This window comes from Mustela erminea, chromosome 12, assembly GCF_009829155.1.
Source record: "Mustela erminea isolate mMusErm1 chromosome 12, mMusErm1.Pri, whole genome shotgun sequence".
NCBI lineage: Eukaryota > Metazoa > Chordata > Mammalia > Carnivora > Mustelidae > Mustela > Mustela erminea.
Window position 1 is genome coordinate 35241022 of NC_045625.1, and position 27692 is coordinate 35268713.

The 27692-nt window shown below is 44.6% G+C and overlaps 1 protein-coding gene across 2 annotated transcripts in view; it reads right to left on the reverse strand.

Moving 5' to 3' along the window:
- Positions 1-13877: 13877 nt before the first annotated feature.
- Positions 13878-27692, reverse strand: part of RECK (reversion inducing cysteine rich protein with kazal motifs) — a 74365-nt gene continuing 60550 nt past the window's right edge. For both annotated transcript variants that reach the window (XM_032307892.1, XM_032307894.1), the window contains 5 exons: positions 20738-20930; positions 19369-19579; positions 17316-17389; positions 16309-16464; positions 13878-15476 (listed from right to left, as the gene is read on the reverse strand). In XM_032307892.1, coding sequence (XP_032163783.1) covers positions 15255-15476; positions 16309-16464; positions 17316-17389; positions 19369-19579; positions 20738-20930 — 856 coding nt within the window. In that variant the 3' untranslated portion in view covers positions 13878-15254. The remainder of the gene's footprint in view (positions 15477-16308; positions 16465-17315; positions 17390-19368; positions 19580-20737; positions 20931-27692) is intronic.

A 27692-nucleotide genomic window follows, 5' to 3' on the forward strand; every position in this document is an offset into this window, starting at 1 on the left:
CGCCTTATAAGGCAGTAGTAGCGGCAGGCAGAGGCCCCGGGGGCCACCCCGACGGCTTCCCGGAGGAGGCGCCACGCCTCCCGCGCTCTGCGCGCCTCCCAGTCCCGCTCTGGAGAACTCGCCTCGCGAGGGTACCGTCTCGACTGTCCAGAGCTCTCCAGGTGTGGACTGGGAGTCGGGGACCTCCCGGATCTCAGCCCCGAACGGCCCCTCTCTGGATGCGGAATGGGGGCGCATAGGAAAGCCGCTAAGGCGCTGCGAGGACCATAGTGCTTACTGTCGCAGCACGAGGCAGACAGTTCCAGCCCGCATCGGCAGGGGCCAGGGCTCTCTCCACTTCGCCCTGACCCTCCTGAATACCTGTCTCCGAGTGCCCCACCTTCTGCTCCCCAGTGACACAGGACTCCAAGGGCATCTCTGTCTTCTTCACTTGCCATACCCTCTGGTGCGAATCAGGGTTGGAGTCCCGCACTCACCCCCCTAACCTCTCAACCCTGCGTGGGCCCTGCCAGGGAGGGTGCAGCAGCCCTGCTCTGACCCATGGGCCTGTCCCTCACTGGGTATCAAACCAAGCCAAATCCCCCACCCTTGAAGTCTGGCTCCAGACCTGTCTCTTCAACTCCCTAGCTTCATCCCATGCTCCAAACTAGACTTCCCCATATTCCCCAAACATGCTGGGAAACTTCTTCCCTCCTCACCTTTGCTGGGGCTGTTTCCACAGTCTGGGTGCTGGCTCACTCTGCCCACTGGAGTCCTAACTATCCCTCAGGGCCTTTGGGTCCCTTTAACTTCCAGAGACCCCAACCCTTCTTGACTTTGGGGGCAGTGGTCAGTACACACCTGGCACTGGGGAGACTTGGTCTCAGTAATGCCCTACCCCTGTGTGAGAACAGCATGTGCATGAAGACACAGCCTGGGACACCTGCGTCACTCCCCAGAGTAACTCTGAGGGAAAGGAAGCTAAATTTAGGTAGCCTTTCAATAAATGGGCACTGAAGTGAACTGACTTGCTGATTAGAAGGGGAGAATTTGCAATAGCACAGGCTTCGAAAGTCCAGGAAGGCAATGGTACTCTCTACTTCCTCCTACTCCTATGTCAGACTTTCAAACTGTGGTAAAGTGTTAGAAAGGGTGGCCCACCCTGAATCAAAGAGATTTTTTGGTGTTAGGTGATGATCCAACCCATTGTGTTGTTCAGTGCCCTCTCCTATTTTGCCAAAAATCCCCATTGAAATGTCCACAAATACACCCTGTTCCATATCACCTCTAGAATCCCCAGAAGGCTGTCTCCATTGTAAGGAAAACTTCAAGGCCAGGAGTGGAGACAGCTGAGCACAATGGAGCCGCTCACTGCCTGCTGAGAGGGACCACTGAGTTTCACTCCTGTTTCACCCCCATACTGAGATAAGGGTGGGCTTGGAGGGGCGAGAGGACAAAATCCAAACTTTAGTGGCATCTTTGGAGTCTGTGTGGGCTGGGATGCTGGGGGCTATAGAGGTGGCCTTAGCAGCAGGCTTGTGGAAGGGACAGTGTGCTAAGTGGGGTTAGGGCAGAGCCAAAGTTCCTCCCTTCCAAGGGCTGTGGGCTTGTGGGGGGTGGGTACCATTGCCCAGCTTGTCCCAGCCAGTGCCCAGGGAGCAGACAGAGATGAGAGAAATGGTAACAAAGGTCAGACATAGGGAGCAGGTGACCCAAGTTAACCACTTTTTTTTCATTTCACCTCCTATATTAAGAACTACTTACCTACTCCAAGATTATGAAATATTTCTATGTTTTCTAAAACTTTTATTAAAGATTTTATTGGTTGGTTGACTGATTGATTGATTGATTGCAAACTGGGAGGGGGACAGAAGGAGAGAGAGAGAATCTCAAGCAGACTCCACCCTGAGATGGAGTCAGAAGTGGGGTTCAATCTCATCACCCTGAGATCATGACCTGGGCCAAAACCAAGAGTCGGATGTTGAACTGACTGCAGCTCTCAGGTGCCCCTCTTCTAGAAGTTTTTAAAGTTTTAGCTCTCATATTTAGTTTTAGCTCTTACACTCATTCTGATTATGGTATGTAGTATGAAGTCATTCGTAGTATGAAGTCAGGATTAGAACTTTCTCTCTCTCTCTCTCTCTCATTATCCGGCATATGAATGCCCAATTGCTCCAGTATCATTTCTGGACTTGGCTATCTATATGTGAGCTCCCTATTCTGTTCCACTGATCTATACATGTATTGATACACATATTTTTACACTAATACCACCCTGCCTCGATTGTTACAGCTTTATAATAAATCTTTTTTTTTTTTTTTTTTTTTTTTAAGTAGGCTCCATTCCCTTTGTGGAACCCAATGTGCAGCTTGAACTCACAAGCATGGGATGGAGACCTGAACCAACATCAAGAATTGGACGCTTAACTGACTGAGCCACTCAGGTGCGCCATAATGTATCTTGATATCAAGTAGTGTAAATCCTCTTCTTTTTCTTTTCAAAGTTGCTATGTTCACTTTTTTTTTCTTTGTACATTTTAAGTCCTTTGCATTTCCATAGAATCGGCTCATCAATTACTGTGAAACAAACAACCTGTTCGGATTTTGATGGGAATTATCATGAATACGTACATAAACTTGGAGGGAACTGACCTCTTAATTATATCGAGTTGCTGGTCCATCACCATGGTGTATCATTTTCTTTATTTATATCTTCTTTAATCTATTTTTTGTGGGCTGCTTGCTCTGTATTCAGTTTTTCCTTCTTGTAATGTCTTTTTCAGATTTGGGGATCAACACTGGCCTTAGAAAGTTGGAAAGGGTTCTCTACTATTTTCTGGAAGAGTCTGTATGGAATTAGTATTATTTCTTTCTTAAATATTTGCTACAAATCATCAGTGAAGCCATCTAGTCATGGAGGTGTGTTTATTCTTCTTTTTGGGGGTTGGGAAGGTTTTCAGTTACAAATTCAGCTGTACTGATAGATACGGAACTCTTCAGATTGTCCTTTTCTTCTTCAGTGAGCTCTGGTAACTTGACTCTTTTAATAAATTTGTCTATTTCATTCACCTAAATGATGGAATTTATATGCATGAGGCTGCTAATATTGTCATCCTTTAACTGAATGATGTCTAACGATGACCCGTTATCAGTTCTGATATTGTGCCTTCTAAAGGTTTATCAACACAGTTGATCCTCATTATTTGTGGATTCTGTATTTATAAATTAATCTACTTGCTGAGATTGTTTTGTAACCCTAGCAGCAGTGGGTCAGTATTCTCTAATGCAACGTCCCCTGCAATTTTATAGAACATAACTGCTGCAAATCATGAGACTCAATTGTACTATTGATCTTTAAAAACCAGCTTTTTGTCTCATTGATTTTCTCTATTCTTTTCCCTTTTACTATTTCACTGATTTTTATATTTCTTACTTTTTTTCTGTTTACATGGGGTTTAAGTTGCTCTTGTTTTTCCAGGTTTTTAAAAGATTTTATTTATTTATTTGCCAGAGAAAGAGAGAGGGCATGAGCACAAGTAGGGGGAGTGGCAGGCAGAGGGAGAGAGAGAAGCAGGCTCCCCACACAGCAAGAGGACCCTGATGTGGACCATGACCTGAGCTGAAGGCAGCCGCTTAATAGACTGAGCCACCCAGGTGCCCTTATTTTTCCAGTTTCTTAAGGGGGAAGTTAAAGTCTAATTTTCCCAACACGATTTACTGAAGAGATTGTCTTTTTTTCCCATTGGACATCCTTTCCTCCTTTGTCGAAGATTAGTTGACCATAGAGTTGAGGGTCCATTTCTAGGTTCTCTATTCTGTTCCTTTGATCTATGTGTCTGTTTCTGTGCTAGTGCCATACTGTGTGGATGATGACAGCTTTGTAATAGAGCTTGAAGTCTGGAATTGCCACCAGCTTTGGTTTTCTTTTTCAACATTCCTTTGGCTATTCGGGGTCTTTTGTGGTTCCATACACATCTTAGGATTATTTGTTCCAGCTCTGTGGAAAATGCTGATGGTACTCTGACAGGGATTGGATTGAATGTGTAGATTGTATGGGTGCTTCATGTGCGTTAAAACTTTTTATCTGGAGGATAAACCGTGAAAATTCTTGCATCGTTTTGATAAATTAACCCATCATTATGAAAGGGCTCTATCTCTGGTAGTATTCCTTCCTGTGTAATCTACTTTGTCTGATATTAATGTAGTCATTAAAGATTTTTAATGAGCCCTGATGCAGGGCTCAATCCCAGGACCCTGAGATTATGACCTGAGCCAAAGACAGAGGCTTAACCCACTGAGTCATCCAGGCACCCCTGGATCTTTATTTTTATCTAGTCTGACAATATCTGCCTTTTAATTTGTCTTAAGACCATTTAAACTGGGTAACTTTATTTTCAAATTTCTAGGGTACAAATACAAAACTTGACCCCAATAGTAGCCCTTAAAGTAAACCATGATAGATTCCTGAAAGTAGAATAGTTTGGTTAAATTTTCTGAGCATGATGTAATAAAACTAAAACTTAGCAACAAAAGGTTAACTGAAAAATTTGGAACTAGTTATACATTTTAAAAAATCCCTCCTAGCACACTGAAAGGGAAAATCAAAGCAGATGTTCAGAGATGAATGAGAATTAGAATATGGAATAACTATAATGTTTGAGAGTGTGGAGCGTGGACATGAAGTCACGTGCCGTCGTCCAAGTTCTGGCTCTGTTCCCCTGACTGTGATTCTGATCCAGGTATTCATAAAAAGATAGTAACACTTAGAGGGTTTTTTCCCAATTAAATGAGATGATACTTAGCACTCTTTAAATGTCACTGTTTACACTGTGCACTCAACATTTCCCAATCACAATTTAGATGTGTAAAAAGGGAATTCTTTGTCTAGATCGAGTCCAAGTTCAACTGATGGCAGAAAACGTAAACTTGAACACTGAAGGAAACTCAGTCACATCTACGGTAGTCTCTTGGGGATTAATACTCAGGCAATCCAGAATCTTTCCTGACTTTCTTTACATTTCTGGGTCACCTTCTCCGGACTCAGATTCCTGGGCAGGAGCATCTGTGGAGCCAGGGTCCCATGCCTTCACCCATGCTTTCAGAAAGAAAAGAGAGAAATGAATGTCTACCCCCTTGCAGCCTCCATAGTTAGGTACAAGATCTTTTACACTCATCTTCACCACAAGCTGAGCAGCGTAAACCCAGCAAATGTCAACCAGATCTCCCTTTTCCAGTACAAGGATAGGGCACCTGGGTGGCTTAGTCGTTAAGCGTCTGCTGTTGGCTCAGGTTGTGATCCCATGGTCCTGGGATGGAGCCCCACATCAGGCTCCCTGCTCAGCAGGAAGCCTGCTTCTCCCTCTCGCTGTGTTCCCCTGCTTGTGTTCCCTCTCTTGCTGTCTCTCTCCCTGTCAAATAAATAAATACAATCTTTTTTTTTTTTTAAAGGCATTTTGTTTTTGTCCTAAAATCTGTTTCCCCAGGATGTGCTGCATCCCATGACTTGGCCCTTCTCAGTCTAAGCTCTAACATAGTTATAAAGTCTTCCCCATAGTTTAAGACACAAACTATGCTTTAAGAGCTTCAGGCTTTGGCTCTTGTTCTGCAGAGGTTTTTAGAACAAAAAATTCACTGTAGTAGCTCAATGGGTAGAAAGCCATGGCAACTAGAAGTTAAAAACCTTGGCAGAAAATCTCCTTATTTTATCCTTTTATATTCTGATTATTACTGTTGTCAGAAAATATATGGGATGTGGCCAAAGCTGTTCTTAAAGGAAAATACACAGTATAATGAATATGAACATAAGCTTTAAGTTAGGCCTGGGTTCAAAATGTCCCTGCTCTGCTACTTACCAGCCATGTGACCTTGGAGAAATTCTTTAATCTCAAGGCTTGGTTGCATCAACCAAACTTAATAATATTATAGTTTGGGTGGCTCAGTCAGTTAAGTGTCTGCCTTCAGTTCAGATCATGATCCCACAGTCCTGGAATTGAGTCCTGCATCCGGCTCCCTGGTCAACAGCCATCAGGGAGATTCAAATCAAAACCACACTGAGGGGCGTCTGGGTGGCTCAGTGGGTTAAAGTCTCTGCCTTCGGCTCAGGTCATGATCCCAGGGTCCTGGGATTGAGGCCCACACCGGGCTCTCTGCTCAACAGGTAGCCTACTTAACCCTCTCTCTCTGCCTGCCTCTCTGCCTACTTGTGATCTGTGTCTGTCAAATAAATAAATAAATAAAATCTTAAAAAAAAAAAAACCCAACACATTGAGATGCCACCTTACACCAGTTAAAATGGCCAAAATTAATAAGACAGTAAACAACTTATGTTGGAGAGGATGTGGAGAAAGGGGAACCCTCTTACATTGTTGTTGGGAATGCAAGTTGGTGCAGCCACTTTGGAAAACAGTGTGGAGATTCCTTAAGAAATTAAAAATAGAGCTTCCCTATGATCCTGCAACTGCACTACTGGGTATTTACCCCAAAGGTACAGATGTAGTGAAAAGAAGGGCCATATGTACCCCAATTCATAGCAGCAATGACCACGGTCGCCAAACTGTGGAAAGAACCAAGATGCCCTTCAACGGACAAATGGATAAAGAAGATGTGGTTCATATATACTGTGGAGTCTTATGCCTCCATCGGAAAGGATGAATACCCAACATTTGTATCAACACGGATGGGACTGGAAGAGATTATGCTGAGTGAAATAAGTCAAGCAGAGAGAGTCAATTATCATATGGTTTCACTTATTTGTGGAGCATAAGAAATAACATGGAGGACATGGGGAGATGGAGAGGAGAAGGGAGTTGGGGGAAATTGGAGTGGGAGACAAACCATGAGAGACTGTGGACTCTGAGGAACTAACTGAGGGTTTTGGAGGGGACGGGCGTGGGAGGTTGGGGGAACCAGGGGGTGGGTATTGTGGAGGGCGTGTATTGCATGGAGCACTGGGTGTGGTGCATAAACAATGAAAAGTATAGCAAATACAAAAAACCATAGCACATCATTTATGAATATATATGCTAGAGCCAGCAAATTGAATCTAGTACTGTACTACTTGAATAATACATTATGACCAAATAACATTTATTTCAAGGGTATAAGGATGGTTTCGTATTAAGAAATATATTCATGATTTATATTCATAAGGCAAAGAAAAACATAAACAGATGCTAAATATACCTTTGCTACAATTCAATATCCATTACTGAGTTAAAAAGAAAAAAAAACTCTTAAATTTTCCCTCAGCAGTATAAAGGGAAGCCCCCATGCTTAACAGTGAAAGGTTGGACATTACCATTAAAAGTCAAGAACATAATAAGGTTTCCAGCTATCGCCACTGTTACTCCACTTTGTTCTGGGAGTTCTAGCCAATACTAGAGCAACAGAAAGATGTAAGAAGTATAAATATCAGAAGGGAGAGAGAAGAAGCTGTAAGCTTCCCTCTGGAAAAACCTAAGGAAATCCATTACATTAATATAAAAATTTAAAAATGATAGCCAGGTCCAAGAAATATTTTTAAAAAATCAGTGAGGGGGCACCTGGGTGGCTCATTTGGTTCAGCATCTGACTCTTGATTTTGGCTGAGGTCATGATCTCAGGGTCGTGAGATCAAGCCCATGCTGGTCTGCTGGAGGTTCTCTTTCTCTCTCTCTCTCTCTCTCCATCTCTCTGTCCCTACCCCCACAGGTGCTCTCTCACTCTCTCTCAAATAAACAAATAAAACAAACAAACAAATAAATAAATAATCAAAACTTTATTACAAAGCATCAGTAACCAGTTAGGCTCCACCAGGGGGCAGGCTGGGAGCACCCAGAGCCCGCATTTTAAAAGCCCTCAGGTATAGGCTTCTGTCTGTACACACAGGACCACATGCACTTTATTTTGGGGACTACCTCCCTTCCTCACCAGAACAGCCCTGGCTGTTTTAGCAACGAAACGCAGACTCATTCTTCTGAGGGGTGCCTGCTGCCGGGCAGGTGAGGGGGCCCCAGAGCAGCCGCCTCAAGGGCCACTGCCTGAGGGTGTGCCAGTGAAGAGGATGCAGAGGGCCTGGAAGTGGTCTCCACCAGGAAGGGTGGGGACAGACGCTTGAAATGGTGTTGTGAAGGGCCAGGAGAGGACCCAGGAGGGGAGGGGGGTCAGGCAGGAAGGAGCGCACTGGGCGGGGGTCGTCTCCAGAGGGTGAAGCCAAGAGGCCTTCGCCACCTTGGGTGCCGCACTGGAATGGTTGGGCAGACCACATGTGCCCCCCCCCCCGACTTCTTTTTGCTCCACTTCCTTCCCTAAACTGACCTGGCTCCTCTCTCCCTCCAGGAGGCTGACCTGCATTGTCACAGCAGCGGGCTCCCTTATCCTCGGTCTTGTGACTGGGTTCGGTGATGGGAGCAAAAGACGGGCCCTGGGGGCCCTTCTGTGTCCTGGGGACCACCTCCCCGCTGTGGGCTTAGAGGCCCTAGGAGCGACCTGTTACAGCTGTCACCCACAACCCCCTGCAGTTTCTTACACTCTGCTCACACCTTTGTGGATGGTTCCCTTATCAAGCCTTCCTCAGAAGAGCCCAACTGGGAGGGCCACCTGTTTTCCTGCCCCACGGGGACCAACAGGAAAGCAACTACTCACATCTCCAGCGGAGTTCAGTGCCGGATCGGTAGGGGGAAGACAGGTGAGGTGGTACTCAGGAAGAGGGTAGCATGTCACCTGGTTCTGGCCAAGCTGGAGTTTCCATCTGCAGGAATGTGCCAAGCCAGCGGGAACAGTAGAGACATCCCAAATCTGAAACCAGGTTCCTGAAGTTTCCCTTGCAGGCCTGGAAGGTAACCACCTCTGCCCCCAGGTGGATGGAGGAGGGATCCTGCCCCAATCAGAGAGCTTCCTACAGAGAAGGCTCTAGAAGGATTTTGCCTCACTGGTAGAAGAAGGGAGAGGAAAGTGCATTGTGGGTAACTTTTCCCTTTGCTTATATTTGCAAGTATTTGGGGAAATGCATGTGTTATTTTTTATAATGAGAAAACGGTACAGTGGACTTCATTTTGGAAAAATTAAAGTGTTTGGAGTTGGGAGCAGGGGTATTAGCATGCTTCCCCATATGAAGGCTTCCTCCCTTACCCTTGCCTCCCAGGAGCTTAAGTTCCTGAGAATCTAAGTCAGCCTTAGACTTTGCATGTACTGTCTCTGTGCATCATTTTGTTGTGGGCCAGTGAGAGAACAAGATGAAACACACTGTGTAAACCGTCAATAAAAATGCTAGAGAACTGTATCAGTTACTCTCATGATTCCTGTTTCTCCTTGGACTTGTCTATCAGACCCTGCCTAGTGTTCCTGCCCTGTCAGTCTGACCTGACATTGAACCTAGTTCACTCTAGCCACCCCCTGGTGTCCACCCTTGTGGAACTCTCCCACATGGCTGGCTCCATCTCCCAGAAGCACAAATCCAGCCCATTTCCTTGTGCCAGGGAAAGCCCAGACCTGGCCCTGGGCCTTGTCTTTGCTCTGACTTGCTGTGCGACTCTGGGATAGTACTTCTGTTCTCTGGGCCCGTTTCCCTCTATATACATAGTGGAAATCTACCCTCTAGCTCCAGGCTTGCTGGATTGGGGAAAGGAATTTCCTTAGGAATGAGGCCTCTGCTATCCCTTCCCTTCAGCTGGCAGGGCTCACATCTCAGGCCTCTTCCACAGCTAGGAAGCAAGGGGAGAGGAGTATCCTGGAGCAGGGCTTCCTGTCCCTTTGAGAAATGGAGCAGCGTCTGTGGGATGTGGGGGTCTGACTCCCAGCAGCCCAGGGCTGAGGGAAAATCATTAAACCAAAAGAAGGAAAATAAAATGTCTTCTATGCATTTTGTGTCAAGGCCACCAGCATTGCAGGCAGGCTTAACTTTCTTCCTGCACTGGAGCTGAAACAGGCTGAGGGTAAACCCGGAGAACGGAGGCCACCCCAGGCAAAGCCTGGCACCTGGACTGGCTCAGTTATCGTCTGCTCAGTGGAGTCCAGGGTGCTCGTAGGACGGAGGAGAGGAAGCGCAGCCTGAGAATGAGATCAGGGGATGATCTCAAATCAAAGATCTCTTATGACACTGAAGTTTGATGCACACCAGGTCAGTCAGAAGAACCGTGAGGCTCTGGATGCCATTCTGGCCTGATATTTGAGGCCAGCACATCTGATCCACCCAACATCTCCCCTTCCTAACTTGTCAGCTCTCCTCATCTGTCGCTGGGACCCACGCAGGCTCTCCTGCTTCTGTGCCTTTGCTACAACTGCACCTTCTACCGAGAATACATCTCCTGAAGGCCTCTGGCAAAGCCTTCCTGTTTCTCTTGGGCCCTGCTCAGATCAAACCCTCTCTAAGAAGCCTTCTGACTTCCCCTGTCTCTCCTCTTCCTAACTCCTCCCAAGGCACACTGGACAGTATACAAACTACACCTGTACATACCGCAGTTAGATCTCCTGCTCCTGTCGTGTACAGGCAAGCCGTAACTAACGGCCGTGCCACTCAGGAGATCTTAGTGGACAAACCTTACCAGAAACTAATGTCCCAAAGCTTGGACTGAAGACATCCTAGGACTGTTACCGATGCTGATAGTGACACCATGCCAAGCTCAACAACTCACTGAGAAGTGAGCTGAGGCTGGAGGAGGTGTTGCATGTGGGATTGCAGTTTTAAATTAACCTGGTCAGAGGCCTGAGAAATGAAATGAGGCTGTTTGGGCAGCTGGAGGTAATACTCACGATATGGAGGCTGAGAATGTCAGTATGGGGCTCTGCTACCCAGCTGCAGACAGGGGTTCACCTAGAACAGCTGAGGGCAGTTCCTAGAAAAGTAGAAGGGTTTTCATGTTTATGCCCTAACAAGCTGAGCCTGCCAAAAGACTGGTTTTATCTTGAGGCAAAGGCTGTTGGTGGCATTTGCCTTCCTGCTTGCCTTCCTGGACTTTGGCTCAGCTTGGGCAGCGGGGGTACAGCCCCCGGCTAGCCGACTGGAGCCATGCCGCTTTCCTGGGCCAGTCGTCTTGCGCCCAGAGTACCATCTGATCTGGGCCCAGGAGGCACTATTCTGAGAAATAATTTTCATACTCAGAAGAGGCACTGGCAGCAAAAGGAGAAGGCCCTTGTGACTCTTATCTTTCTTCTTGCTCAGAACACTGCTCGAAGCTCAGTTTGGAGCTGAGACAACCACCAGGAAACCATGACAGAGCTGTGATCTCTGCCACGGACACAAAATGAGGAGGTGGTGGCATGAGGGACATACCTGTGCTGTCCCTGTGCTATAGGAAAATGGTGACTTTGGAGGGCTCAACCCTTCAGTTTCATCCAGTGACAGGCCTTAAGCCCGGGTTCTCCTTCCTGGAGCCCCAGGAAGCCCCCGATAAAGCTGTTTCTGAAGCGAGGCTTCCAGGAAGTGAGGAGAATCTTCTTTGAGTTGGCCTGTTCCTTTTTGCACTAACGGATTTAAATCTCTTGCACTCATCACAGATTGTCCTTTTTGTTCCCAGTTTTGCTCTTGGTATAACAAATATATGATTATTAGTCACTTTGGATAATTCCCTTTCTTAGTAGGCCAGCCTTCAGAGCAGCCCTATGGTTGTTAGTGGGCTCCTGGGGCTGACAGGTGTAAAACCCCCAGGTGTGTGCTCAGCCTGAGGGCGAGGCATTGCTGTGTGCTCCCAGGCTGAACTGGTTTGGGGGCTAGTGGCCTATTAAAGAAATGCACACTCCCCAGAGGATACATCTGGCAGAAGGCCTCTTCTAGGAAAGGGGTTATTCCCTGAGAGAAATCCACTCCATCAGGTTGAGGTGGGACCAGAGCTCCCTGCCTTTCCTTCTCTGCCACAGAGGTGGGCATGTGACCTAGGCTGGACCAATGACTCTCTCAGGGTCCATTCCTGTCCAATAACTTACCATAGACTGGATGGGGAATGATTTCATTTGTTTTTCTAGTATCTTGGTTTCATTACCTATGGCCAGAGGAGCCTCTGGATCTCTCTGGAAACTACTTTTCATGTGGTTATCTCACCTAAATTGTCTTCCTGCAGAACCACTTCTTCCTGAACTTCCAGGTCCTCCCTGCTAAAATTATTGGGGTGCAGGAACCTCCTCACTCTCCCCCAACAGCCCCAGCTGTTTCCCACATAATCCCGATTCAAGGCCTCTACCAGCCCAACACACTGGGCCTTAGGCAGCATGCTGGGGAGCAAAGCGGCAGGGCCTCCTTGCTGCATTGGTGCTGGAGAACCACCGACCATCACCCACATGGCCAGCAGGGCGTGTTCGCCACAGCAGCGTGCAAGTGAGGAGCATTATCTCCCCAAACGGACCTGACTTGGCCTTATTTTGCCCCGTCTTCAGGGTTCTCATGATTGTGTCTAGAGCAGGAGCAACTTACAGATCTTTCTCTTTCTTAATATTCTCCTTCCCCCAAACCCAAGCACCTCTCTCATTTCTCTTATTCCTTCTCAGAACATGAAATTTCTACTTATTTTCTAATAAAACATTTTAGTCAGTCCTGGCTATCCTGATGACAAACGACTTCCACAGTGGCCTTTATTATTGTTCCAAATACTCATGGTCCCTCCCCTAGCTCCATCCTTGTTGCCTCCCCGCAACATACAACACCCACCCCCGAAGACTGTACCTCCCTACCTTTTGTACTCAGGAGGGACCACATGGCTTGCTTGGGCCGGTAAGACGTAAGCAGAAATAACAGAGCCACTTTTAAGCAGAGGCCTAAGGAACAGCTCTCGTTCTGCCTCTTCCCCTCCTCCTTTTCTTGTTATTGTTTTGTTTTTTGGTTTTAACAACAGATATTTCTTAAAGATCTGAAGGCTAGAAGTCCAAGATCGAGATGTCAGCAGGGTTGGTTTCTTCTGAGGCCTTTTTCCTTAGCTTGCAGACGGCTCCCATCTTCCTTTGTCCTCACGTGCTCTTTCCTCTGTGTACACACATATCTCGGGCACCATGTTCCTGGTGCCCCCATGCCGGGCTCAGGGGTATGCTCTCCACCTAATTTTGTACACAGGGTTGACCACAGACGGTGATTCCAGCTCAGTCTCCAGAGTAAAGTATGTCCACTGTTGGCAGGACCTGGCTCAGCCACTCCATTTTCAGAATTATGGCGTGGTCTGGGCCGGAGATCAAGTCAGCCAGCCATGCCTCCAGGTAAAACACCAATGGGTCTCCTAGTTCCTGCACAGCAATCTGTCATAGCTGGATGTGAATCTGTGGTGGCAGAAGTGATGACCCCAGCGGCCTCTCCAGGAACTGGGCAGGCATCCGACCTCAGTCTGGGCCTTAACAGCACCTGTGCCGTCGACCCTGTGAGGACCAGGAGCCCAAGAGCAAGTTCTGAGTAGCTCCTCAGAGCTCCAGCCTCTTTCCTCCCACTCTGTGAGGACACTGGAAGGGGTCCTTGAGTGAAGACGGTATAAAGCAGGAGTGTAGCTGACATACAGTAAACATGGGATGGAGTAAAGTGTGAGCCTCTTTTGTTGTCAGCCATGGAGGTTTGGGGCCTTAGCCTCAGCTGACTGACAGATCCTCTCAGGCTCTAATCAACAGGCCCTCTGTTTCCACAGCCCAGAGTCCTCTCTGCCTCAGGGTGTGCCCTGGAACTGCAACACTGGGCCCAAGGCAGTGGGGAGTAGGACTGTCTTGTCTGTTCTGGGGTCTTGGAGGGCCTAAAGCTGGGGTCTTTATACTTGACTTCCGGCCACCATATGCCCTCTGCTCAAGCCTCCATCTGGTCTGACCAGCTCCATTCCAGCTGCCCTGCTTTCCCCGGGCCCTTGGCTTGGAATAATAAAACCCCCACAATTTCTTTTTCCAGAGCAAAGGACATAGCTTACCTAAGAGTGGTCAGTGGTTTCATTTTAAATGTCCACACTGCTTGGAAGTACACATAATCATATAAAATTATTTTTATTAAAATAGAAAAGCTTTCCAGTATATTGCATTGAAGACATTTATATAGAAAAAGCAATTGCAACAAACATGCTACATCAGCACTGAAATATTCTGAAAGCTTTAAGTGCCCACTTTTAAACATATTTTGGTATAATGAACATATCCCTACATATTTCAAAGGGTACGTATAATACTGAAAAAAATACTTCATGTAACATCTAAGTTTAGGTGCATACCAACAGGAGGCATTACATTGAATAGCTTATTTCAAACTGTGAAACACATTCAAAGTATTCAATTGCTTAGACAACATGCAAACACTTTTATACTTAGATTGACATATTTAAATATATAAACCACAAGTCTTTATAATTCTATATCAAAAAAGAAAGTCAGACAGAACACTTACCCACACTGTGCATATCACAAAAAACAATGTGTCTTCATGAACGGAAAGTACTGGGTTAACACACATGATTGTCATTTTACAAATATGGCTATTTACCTTCTTCATAATAAAATAGAAATATCATGTATTATTTACACTACTAATTATTTCACTTTTTGGCAAGTATATAAGTAGCAGCAATTGGTTTAAAAATTGATATTTAAAAACTCTTAAGTTTAACTCGGATGAATACCGAACAATACATATCGGTTAATATAAAAAGGCATAATGCAATCTGCTTTGATGTGGTATAATTTCTCCTTTTCACAAAGTCATACACACATTAGTAATCACTCAGCCTATTGTGTACAATGTATCTCATAAATGCCACTTCCTTAGCAAGCTTTGCTTAACATAATAGATGGGTTCCTGAATTAAATTTCTGCAAATTAAATTTGCCTGATGAGTTATATGATAATTCCAAAGATGCATTACCTTTATTTCACACTCTAAAATGGCTCTTCACAGTGACCCCTAGCTTCTAGATAGAGTAGGTAATTATCTGTAAACACACACACACCAGGGACACCTTAGTATTTAAAGGAACTCCGAAATGAAGTTTCTGGGTGTGAAGCTTATAGTAAAGTGAGTTATCTTTCTAAAAAGTGATCATCTCACTTAACCAAAGGTTCCTAATTTGTTTTACAGTGTGGGATGACCCATCTAATGAGCAAAGTATAAAGTGTAAGGCAGTGATCCACCAGAAGAAGACATCCTCTTTTCATTAGTATTTGGAAGAACATATTTTGACATTTGTAATAAAACAAAACCCCTAATATTGGCAGATTAAAAAAAAAATACTGTGTGGTGAACAGAGGTGACAAGTGCTTTTCCTTGGCCACTATTCAACTACAAACCAGGAGTCCTGCATGTCTCTCACAATGTAGAAAAACTTGATGGAGGAACATTTTGCACTTTTCATGGGCAGTCAGATACGTGTCCAGACCATGTGCAAAGCAGGGCTCAGACTGAGGAGGACGAGGCAGGAGGGCCAGGGGGCTCTGGCCTTGATACCAGCCGACGGCACACTGCTTGAGACCTGTACCTGGGAAATGATGAGGGCAGACAGAGGGACGTGGGACGCCAGAGTGGGGCTGTCGGAGTTGATGAGGGATTCAATCTTCTCTGCTTCTTTATTGCAGGCCTCAATCTGGGAAAGGAGAATCAGATTTTAAAATCTACAACCACAGAACCTGTGAAAGGGTCAAGTCAGACACAATCCGCATATATCCCAGCAGAGAATATACTTTCTCTTTCCTTTTCTGAGCCAAAGTAACATTTTAATATAGTCTTAATTATACCAATAGTAATAGCACCGAGGGAAATTAAATCAGAAAAGAAATGATGCACAATGCCACTGCCCTTACCACTCAGCCACGTTCAGACATTACCTTCCCACAGTTAGACACAGTCCCAGGCAATGGACTTTCAGTGCTTCCTTACCCATCCCAGAGGACAGCAATGGGGCTTTCCTCAGCTTCCTGACTGGCCATTTACAAACCGCTTGTATTCACTCCCCTCACTGGAGCCCCCACTGTTCTGATGCTGACACTTGGGCCCACAGCAGTGAGGATCACCTCTAGAGTATGAGGAAGAAAAATGGAGTCCATAAGACCAGGCCCGGCGGGCTTCTCCTCCCAAGTGGGAGCACAGCCCCCATGCGGCCGGTGTCCTCGTCTAGGGCTGTGTCACTGCACGACCTGCACCAGCCGCTTCCCTCCCAGGGCTTCAGCTGCCTCATCCATACGTAAGTATAAGCCCTCTGTGTGCGCGCACTCTGAGTGGCCCCTCAGCATTTCGGCTCTCCCACTCCTTCACATTCTGCTGTCAGAGATGAGCCCGGCTGCGGTCACCTGGGACACCTTCCCAGACTGCCCTTGTTTTTCCCGCTCCTGCCCTACCTAACTTTCCAAATGCTTCTACTTCCTCCCTCTCCTAAATCCTCTAAACAAGAAGTCTGCACAAGGCGCGCTGAACCCCACCTGCAAAGCTTTTGGATAATGATCGACAGGAATGATCAGGATCACTATCTCGGATTCAATACTGAAGTATCCAAATACGTCGCACTGCGGAACAGACACGTGCATGCGGATTTTCTGAAGTATTTCCAGAACTGTTATTGGCTTTTTGTTTGTTACCTGGGAAGAGAAAAAAAATTCCATTACCTGCATAAAAGAGGAATTCCTTATTACTGCTGAGGCTGCCTTGCTATTTTGCCTATTGGAACTCCCAAGTATGGGGCCCCAAAAAGCTCCTGCTGGCTAAATTCGAAATCTACAGAGTCCACTCCAGAGGGCTTTTGTCTGACTCCAGAGCTTTGTAGCTCAAGATAAACACTTTAACCCAAAGCCCCTACTCCCTTTTAAGGTACTGTTCTGAGTTGGGAGCCACAGGAAAATGATTAAAAAGTCTTCCTATAAATATACAGTTGTTTGAATCCAAACAGGATAATTTTCGGTAGTGGTAGTGTTGGCTGCTACATTTCTGGAACCCTGTGTCCTCAGAAGTGGAGCAGAAGTGATGGTACATTGAAGGGAAAGGGGCAAAGCAGACACGGGAAGGTGGTGGGCTCTGGAAGTGCCTCCCCCCTACCCACCCCCCCGCCTGGGGGATGGGGGTGGGGAGGAATGGGGACTGTGAGGGCAGGCAGCCTTGAAACCATACAGGCATCTACCAGTCTCTGGCTGCCTGGTTCTGCCTCCAGCCCTAACTCAACGTACTATGCAAGCCAGGGGCCTCTTCTAAGGCAGGTCAGGCTGTGCTGTGCATAACAAGGTCACCGAACAGCCAGAGTGCAGGGGAAAGGAGCACAGGATTGGGGGCCAGACACCCTGAGTTCTACTAGTAATGAGCTATACAGTGTCGGGCAATCTGCTTTTCTGTGAATTACTTTCTTCCTCTATAAATGGGACAACACATTCTATTCTGTGGATTACTGAGAAGTTTATCAATAAGGTTTCAACAGTATGTGGCACATAAAGTGATTTACCTTTGCAATAGTATCCAGTTTTTCTTTGTCAAATAAAACTCTTAACATTCCAGCACATAATGGGCAACAAGCACCTGTATAACAGAAACCATTTTATGCGTGTTCAGAATTAGAAAATTAAAATTCAAAATAGCCAGTGAAATAACCAACCCTTCATTTTGTGCTAGGAGAGTTGTAGCTATCCTCCCTGATGTACTTTTAGATATGTTCCCTCACCAGCTGGGATCTTATTATCTATACATTTACCCAAATCCTTCCACCACCCTTGCCTTCATCCTTTACCACTTCTCAGGGCAACCCGTGATGGAGAGAGAGCTCGCCTTTCACGAGGTGTGGGGCCTGGGGCCTGGACCCTGCCCTGCCTCAGAACTCACTGTGATCCCAGGGAAGTGCTTTCCTGTGCCTTTGATTTCCTGTCTGTAAAACAAGGGAGCAGATGTTTTAGGGATTCCATGAGTGTTTGGTTCAAATTTAATCTTAAAAATTATATTTAAGCTGTTGAAAATGATGACAAAATATGAGAACATGGTCTTCAGAAAGAAAGAGGCTTTGTTTTTTTTTGCTCACTGCTATGCCCCAGTGTCTAAAAGAGTCTCTGGCAAACAGTAGAAGCTCAAGAAACACTTGATGAATCCAGGAATGGATGAATGAACTTGTGAGACTCCAGATTAACCTGTTCCGTGCAGACACTGGATAAAGTCTTATCTGTTATCTCTGCTTAACTGAAAAGTACAGCACTCTATGGTAAGTAGTTTAAGAAAACTTACTACTGGGGCACCTTGGTGGCTCAGGTCGTTAACTGTCTGCCTTCGGCTCAGGTCATGATCCCAGAGTCCTGGGATCAAGCCCTACGTTGGGCTCCCTGCTCAGTGGGAGTCTGCTTCTCCCTCTCCCTGCCACTCCCCCTGTTTGTACTCTCTCTCTGTCAAATAAATAAGTAAAATCTTCTTAAAAAAAAAAAACCCATTATTCTTATAACACTGTATGAAACAAGACTTTCTTGATTATAGGCAACTAGATGCTAAGGCCAATCTAAGACCAATATCTTACATTTCTCTGAATTGCAAATGTTTGTGTTCCTCAAAAGTACTTCAATTATTCATTCATTAATTACTTACTCTTTATTCATTAACTACTAGTTCTTTATTACCTTTATGATGAGTAAACTTTACACATTTGAGCTACTAACCATAATTTTAGTAATGAAATGTCACTTTATCTATTTATTTAAAAAAATTTTTTTTAAAGATTTTATTTATTTATTTGACAGACAGAGATCACAAGCAGGCAGAGAGGCAGGCAGAGAGAGGGGGGGAAGCAGGCTCCCCACTGAGCAGAGAGCCCGATGCGGGGCTCGATCCCAGGACCCTGGGATCATGACCTAAGCTGAAGGCAGAGGCTTAATCCACTGAGCCACCCAGGCGCCCCATCGCTTTATCTATTTATATATTGGTGTTTGGTGTGATTTTGCCTGAAAACATTTGCCATATTGTTTTATTTATTTCTTTATTTAAGCTGATTTATTTTTTAAGTAATCTCTACACCCAATGTGGGGCTCAGACTCACAAATCTGAGACCAAGAGTTGCATGCTCTTTTGACTGAGCTCGGCGCCCCTGCTATATTGTTTTAAATCCCATGGACAAGATGATGTCTAAATTAATCTAGAGCTTTTTAAGGGGGACCCAGAGTAATGCATCTAATCAGCATCAGGTAGAGCCAAAACTTTTTTTTCTTAAGATTTTATTTATTTAGAAAGAGAGAAAGAGAGATCACGAGTAGGGGAAGGGCAGACGGAGAAGGAGAAAGAGCATCTCAAGTAGACTCTGCACCAAGCACTGGAGCCTGAGGCAGGATTTGATCTCACAACCCCAAGATCATGACCTGGGCCATAATCAAGACTTGGATGCTTACCTGATGGAGCCACCCAGGAGCTCCAAGTCAAGACTTTTTGAAAAATTTAAGTAAATGAGTCAACTCTCTTTCTGAGTGACTTACTCCCTGGAGGTGGGTAAGTCTGTTTGTCCAATCCCACCCCAAATACTGCCAGCCTACCTGGTGGGATGATGGGTTTGCACTCAGTTGCAGAGAGGGAAGGACACTTGACTGCAGCACACTCAGCGACAGAACTGTCCTCAGAGAGGACCCCAACCGCCTGGCAGGGCCCATAGTAATCCACAGCTGCGCGATCGGAGTAAGCGGCACACACGCTACTGTAGGTCTCCCCATTGTGCCCGCAGATGGGCTCCGCGGCTCTGCAGAAGGGCTGATGACAAGCAAAGCACATTTAGCCTATAAACCTCTGTAGTACACTTTTCCTAACCAGGAGCACAAAACAAAGGAAAAAAGATACAGGTATAAATTCCTGGACCCTCTTAATTAAGCTCCTAAGGTCAGCTAAACTTTGGGTTGGGGGTGGGGTCAATAGGGCTGTCCCAAGATGAACTGAAATGATTACTTTGCTGATCCTCTCTGGGACTTGGGTGCTCATTCCTTGTGAACTGATATGAGATACTCCTTCCCCCATCCCAGACTTCTATCATTCCCGAAGTACCTACCTGTTTGATGAAAACAAGATCAATCTCCATGCAAATTCAGAAGCCTTATCATTTCATGCTGGGTAGGGATAGGGAGAGGGAAGAGTGGAGAGCTCAGTGGGGTGGAGACTCTGGACCCATCAGATAGGTTAGGCTAAGTAAGAGAAAACTTGCAGCCAGTAGGAGGGAACAGATAGGAAGGGAAGACTGGGAATTCAGAGTAGATGGTATCAATGCACTTGGAACACAAGCTCTGAGGGATAACAGACCTGGGGAGACATGCTGAAGGCATTCTCCTGCCGGTGAAGACCAGGAAATGAGAAGCAATCATGTCAGGTGTTAGTTGGCCATGAGTGGGGGCCCTGCAGGGGTGTGTATGTGTGTGTGGTTGTCCTTGGGGGGTATTTTTCTGGACACGAAATGCAAAAGGCTTCAAGATAAACTGATGTAAAAAGACACCAAGTATTCAAGAAATTTTCACTCACTCTTCTATGAGTGGGAATTCAGTGGAAAGAGTGGGAAAACACTCTTTTCTTGGTGGTTTTAACTTGCATTCTTCCTGGACCATATGCTAATGAGTGCCACAGAAGGGGAAGTGAAAATGGTACTGATGCACCCCAGGGTGTGTAACTTTACATTATTTTCCTAATGGTGGTTGGCATGAGGCCACTCTGCTCTTGCTTGTCCACTAGATGCCCAAAGGTACCAAAAGGAGTAGGACAGCCCTCCAGAGTTAGGAAGAAAAAGCCAGGTCTGGGATGGCTCATTTTAATTCTCTAGATTTGATAGGATTCATAGAAGACCCCCAAGTGGTCTTAATTGTTGCTTCATCTGTGAAAGACCATCAACTGATTTTATGCTTGGGTTTGTCAGCCAATCAACTGTACCTGGCAAGGGCCTTTGTATAAGAGGCTTTGCCCCCTCTGGTACAAAGTGCAGAGATTGCCATGTTCCACGTGGTTTGTGTCACAAACAGGATCGCGAACCTGGTCACAAGTGAGCTGTCTTGGCAAACACTCATATTGGCTACATCCAAATTTATCAAAAGTTGTCAGGCAGACTTGTGGTCTGGGTATGCATCTGAAAAACACAAATGTGGTACCATCAGCCAGTGCTGCAGGTGGGGGTGGGTGATGATGGGGCCGCTAAGGCACTGACAAGGGACAAGAGGTTGAGAAAAAGCAAGAGGGAAGTCTGAAAGAGTCCCTATCCCCGAGAGCTTATGTAGAGTAGGAGAGTCAAGCATGCATATGAAGTGAGCAAGTAGGTTCTACACAAAATGCCCGTGGGAATGAGTCATTCTGATTCAGGAGCCTGGAGAAAGCAGCCGGAACAGGTGGTGTCCTGGTTGTCACCTGGGGGATAAGGAGGGCCACACTGGCCTGCCTGGCTGAGGAAGCCGCAAGAGCAAAGGTGCGGTGTGACTACGGTGCTGGGGGAAAGGGGAGGTGACCCTGAGGGTAGGAGCCAAGTTCACAGGGACAGAAGTGGCAGGATATGAGGGCTCATCAGGTGGGTTGGGGTCTGACGCTAGAGGCCTTTTAGTCAATAATAAAAGAAGCATTTTCTGGGGTTTAATTTCCAGCTTGGGTATTACTGAGTCTGTCTTAAGAGAAGGCTTCACAGTATGAGCTGAAAAACTCAGGCTTCTGTGCTTATTGGCTGAGGACCTGCCACTGGCTGGTTGTGAATCACAGAGACAATGCCACCCCACAAAGCTGGGTCTTCCTAGTAATGTCAGGACTTGCCTCATTCTTAATTCCTGAACTTCCTTGGAGGGGCTGGGGATGATAGCTCTTCTTTCGACTTTTCTGCTCTTTCATTTCTACATTGGCATTTATAACTTTCTATAAGGAGACCTATTAAAATGTTGACGTTTCACTGGGCCTTGAAATAACAGGAAACACAAATGTTAGTCTGTACAATAAAAGGAGAAGAATATAGCAGCTAGCATTATTTTGATTTCAAAGGAAATGACCTCTAATCTCTTTAGGGATAAGTCTCCTGCTCTGAAATGACCACCAGCTCCATCACTACTAACATATGGCCGCCTTTCCTGATGGGATTTAAAATTAGAATGCATGTAGTTATGGTTTTTTGGGAAATGTAAGACATTTGAAAAAAAATAATGGAGAAGAATATTTAGAACTTCATTATCTATTAACATGGAAGGGATGAGAACCAAGAATATCAGGAGGCATTTGGTAATTGTGGAAGGAAAAACTTTATGAAGTTGAGTATAGAGAAATAAGATCAATTGGAAATTTGAGAATTCAGGGAGTAAATTAAACATGATCAGGGCAGGGACTCTGTCTTGCTTATCGTTGTGTCCTTTAGAAAGATGGCTGGTAATCAGTAGATATTTGATGAATGAACACAACTTTTATTTTTTAACCAATTATTTTTTGAACAGATAACACAAGCCCATGGTGAAACCGGAAAGAGAGAAAATTATATATGGTGCAAAAATAAGTCTGCCTCTTACTCTTCCATCCCAGCTGCCCCCACTAACTTCCCAGAAACAGCTGCGATTGTCAATTTTTGTTTAGTCTTCCAAGATCTTTTATGTAAGTATAAATATTTATATATGCTGAGTCAAGAGTATGTGCATTTAAACTTTTGATAGGCTTAGACAAAAGGGATGTACCAACCCTTCCTTCAACCCCCTTCTTGTAGGAGAGTGCCTGTTTCCTTACATTACGTTACAAACTTTTTACCTTTGCCAATCTGATAGATGGAAAATGGTGTATAGTTGTAGTTTTAATTTAATTTGCATTTCTCTTAAAATAAGAAAGGTGAAGCATGGTGGTACATTTGGCTGGATGTTCATCAAGTTCATTTAATTTTCTTCCTGGGCATACATCTAGATTATATATCCCAGACTCCCTGGCAAAAGTTGTGGCCAAATGATTGAGTTCTAACAGGAGAGTGTGGTTAGAAGTAAAGGTAAATGTCACTTTTAAACCTGGCCTATGAAAGCTTCTCAAGAGCAACCTTCATCGACAACCTAATACAAAAATGGGAAAAAATAAAAAAAAAACTAACAGGGGCGCCTGGGTGGCTCAGTGGGTTAAGCCGCTGCCTTCGGCTCAGGTCATGATCTCAGGGTCCTGGGATCGAGTCCCGCATCGGGCTCTCTGCTCAGCAGGGAGCCTGCTTCCCTCTCTCTCTCTCTCTCTCTCTGCCTGCCTCTCCATCTACTTGTGATTTCTCTCTGTCAAATAAATAAATAAATAAAATCTTAAAAAAAAAAAAAAACTAACAGAAAAATGAACCAAAGATATAAACATAGAAAAATAAATAGTTATTAAACATTTGAAATAAGGCTTTTATAGAGTAATTCTCTCTAGTGACTACAACCTCCAAAGTATCAGTACTTTAATATAACAGAAGTTCAAATACAATCCATTTGTGTGTTCAGCAAGTGGATTTCCACAGAATGACTCAGAAACCTAAGATCCCTCCATCTAGTGACTCCCAGCTCCTGCAGACTCATAGCTCCCTGTAACTTCTCTGTTTGGTCAGAGGATGTTAGATTGTTGATTTTTTCCTGTTGATTTGTAGGGACTCTTTATACTCTAAGGATATCAGCCCTTTCTCTGTGATGTTTTTCCAGTTTATCATTTGTTACGATGCAGAAAATTTGTGTGAGAGGGGAGAAGGTCAGAGGGAGAAGCAGACTCCCCATAGAGCTGGGAGCCCAATGTGGGACTCGATCCTGGAACCCTGGGATCATGACCTGAGCCAAAGGCAGTCGCTTAACCAACTGAGCCACCCAGGCACACTCAACCTTTTCTTTTTATACATATAGTATATATATATGTATATAATACACACACACACACACATATATTTTTTTTAACAAAGATTTCATTTATTTATTTGACAGAGAGAGAGGTCACAAGTAGGCAGAGAAAGGGAAGCAGGCTCCCTGTGGAGCAGAGAGCCCGATGTGGGGCTCGATCCCAGGACCCTGGGATCATGACCTGAGCCAAAGGCAGAGGCTTAACCCACTGAGCCACCCAGGCGCCCTCATCTTTTCTTTTTATATTGGTTTTGTACTATACCCAGCATGACCTTCCCACTTTGGGATTTTATTGTTTTATTATAAGAGAAAAACCTTATTCAGAAGGGTTAGCTAACAGAGAAAACAAATGAACAAATAACAAAACAGCCTTCAAGTCACCTCCCAACACAACTATATCATCTTATCCGTTTATTTCTTATGCCCAGCATCTTGACTTCCTTCTATAGGAACTTTTTGGGCTAAGTTTTCATGTATATACTTTGCCAGATGGATGACCAATTATCTTTGTCATTTCTCTTAGTATGTGTGAGAATCTTTCCTTCACTCCCTACTGCAACAGGTTTTAAGGATGGAGATGCAACTGCTTATTCTCCACAACATTCTTCACTAGGAAAGGATATGTCCTATTCAGGTCTCTAAGGCTTCTAGGGAAAACTGTTCTAGAAGCCTAAACCTAAGACAGTCAGCAGGACTCCTGCCCTCTGGCCACCATATACAGAAACCCATCATTAAGTCTAGGTGCATTGTACTCTGAGCTCATGAGGAAACTGCAGAGGAACAAGCCCCTAAACAAAAAACTTCGCACAAAACTGAAGTTGCATTTCCAGAGATTTCTCATGTCCAATCCCTAATATGGAGGTAGATAAGTAGAAGAAAATTTCTATTACTATCAGGCATAAATAGCTAATAAAGAGAACACATCCATTTCTCTCATCTTGTCTGCTACCATTCTGTGCCTTGCACTTTCTGTTTAAGTCTTATAGAATTGCTGTAGCTCCCAAGAGACATCACACTATTTTCTCATTTCTAGTGGCCAAGATCTTTGCTCCTATTGTTCTCCCTGCCTTCACCAACACCACCCTCTGCTGTCAACCTTGCTGGCAATCTCCTTCTCATCTTCTTAGCTGAGTATCACATCTTCTAGAGGCTTTCCCAGGCTTCCCCCAGGCTGCATCAGCTACACTTCTGGGCCCCTAATCACAGTGTGTCATCAAGGAGCTTTATCATGGCTCTTTACCTGTCGAATGTACTCTTTAGGACAGAGGTCTTCTTAATTCATTTTGGTATTTCAGTGTCTGGTATACAATAGATGCTTGGTAAGTGCTGGTCTTTAGTTGAAAAAGATGAGGAACCATTGGGGAAGATGGTGATAGAGTAGGAGGACCCTAGGCTCACCTCAACCCACACACACACTAGATAACTATTAGACCATTCTAAATACTCTGGAAATTGATCTGAAGACTAGCAGAACAAACTCTAAAACTAAAAGTAGAGAAGAAGGCAGGAAGTGCAGAGACATGGATTGGGAGAGAAATGGATTGTAGCCCCTGTGGTGCGGAGGCAGCCACAGTTGCAAAGGAAGGTGAGAGACAAACTAGTATACAGGGGAGTGCATGGGGAAAACAAATCCCCATAGCAATTGGCTTGGAAAGTGAGAGGGCCTGATTTTCACGAGTTCTTGGAACCAGTGGGGCTTAAAGCCTGGAGTTTTAAAGGTCAGTGTGCTTGGCTTTGCAAGAGCTCAGAAGACATTGGGGCTGGTTTTGAAAAGAAGGCAGGGCAAACAGTTTGCAGATATACAGTGTGGAAGTGGCGATCTGAAGAGTACGCGGGGCACATAGTAGGGCGGTTATTCATTCATCTCAGAATGTGTCCCAGAGAGATGGCATTCACCGAGAGACCCTTCTAGGGAAAAAAGGAACTGGAATGTGTCATTTCCCTCCCCTGCTTCTCAGCAAAACCACAGGGCCACCTTTGGGAAACAGTGCAGCACCAACACTCACTACTTTACTTGCTTAAACCAAGCCCCACACCATCATGTTCTGGTAGAACTGCCCCTTCTGGGCACAGCTGCTTGAGTCCCAGTGTGGCAGGCACCCTCCTCCAGAAGACTAGCCCAAACCCCAGTAACACTGCATCTCCTCATGTGGGATTTTGGAGAGCCTAGGTTCTAGTAGCAGTGGTGCTAGGTCTCATTTCACTAACAGACCAGATTACATCTAGGTAAAAAGCACCACATTCAGGCCAGGACCAAGCACTGTCCACAACAAGCAGAGATCCTCTGCTGATGACTGGCCTGAAGGATAAAGCAGCCAGGACACAATAGGAGAGTACACACAGCACACACTGGAGACACTCCCAGAAGCACCAGGCCCTGAGGAACAGGAGACACTACAGGGCACTACAGAACTTCTTCATAAAGCCATTACCCTCAAGAACAGGGGATGTGGTTGACTTTCTTAACACACAGAGACTTAGACAAAATGAGAAGACAGAGAAATATGTCCCAAATGAAAGAATAGGACAAGGCCATGCCTAGAGATCTAAGCAAAATAGATACAACAACTGATGTTGTAACATGCCGATGGAGAATTTAAAGTGATGATCATATGGATACTCACTGGACTTGACAAAAGAGTGGAGGACATAAGTGAGACACTTAACACAGAGTAAGGAATAACACAGAGATAAAGGGCTCAATAAATGAAATGAAAAACCCACTTGAAAGAAAAAACAACAGGCTGAAAGAAGCAGAGGAATGAATTAATGACCTAGAAGACAGAATAATGGAAAGTAATAATCCTGAACAAAAAAGAGAAAAGAGAATAAGGCAAAATGAGAAAAGACTTAGGGAACTCAGTGACTCCATCAAACATAACAATATTCATGTTATAGGAGTCCTAGAAGAAGAGAGAAAAATGCTCTCTCTCGCTGTCTCTCTCTCAAATAAAGAAATAAAAATCTTAAGAAAAAAACCGACAAAACACAGTGATAAATAAAAAAAATATTAAAAGGTACAAGACAAAAGAAGAGAGTTACAGACAAAAGAAACCTCATAAGGTTATCAGTGGATTTTTTACCAGAAACTTTCCAAGCCAGAAAGGAGTGGCATGATATGTTCAAAGTGCTGAATGGGAAAAACCTGCAGTCAAGAATACTCTATCCAGCAAGGCTACCATTCAGAACAGAAGGAGAGACAGAGCTTCCCAGACAAACAAGAACTAAAAGAGTTCATGACCACTAAACCAGCCCTATAAGAAATATTAAAGAGTATTTTTTGAGTATAAAGACCAAAAATTGTAGTATGAAGGTAGGAAATACATAATATAAAAAATGAGTATTTCTGTAAAAAAAATTCAAAGAACTCACAAAAATAAAAGGTATATGACACCATATACCTAAAACGTGGGAAGGAGAATAAGTTCAAGCTTAAATGACCAACAAGTTAATATAGACTGTTATATGGAGATGATGTTATATACAAACCTAATAGTAACCACAATTCAAAATCTACTAATAAATATGCAAAGAATAAAGACAAAGAAATCCAAATACATCATTAAAGAAAACCAGCTAACCATTGAAGAGAGAAAGACAAGAAAGGATCAGGGAAATCTTCAGAAAGCACCACAAAACAAGTAATACAATGGCAATAAGTACACAGCAATCAATAATTACTTTGCATATAAATGAGCTAAATGCTCCAATCAAAGAATAGGCTGACAGAATCGATAAGAAAACAACTCATCTGTATACTGCCTGTAAGAGACTTGTTTTAGATCTAAAGACACCTGCAGATTGAAAGTGAGGGTATGGAGAAATATTTATCATACAAATGGATGCCAAAAGAAAGAGAAAGACAAAAGAAAGGCCAATACTTATATTGGATAAAACAGACTTTAAAATAAAGACTGTAACAAGAGGACTAAGAAGGACACTATTTAATAATAAAGGGTTCAAATCCAACAAGAAGATAAAACAATTGTAAATATTTATGCCCCCAACCTGGGAGCACCCAAATACTATAATAGTAA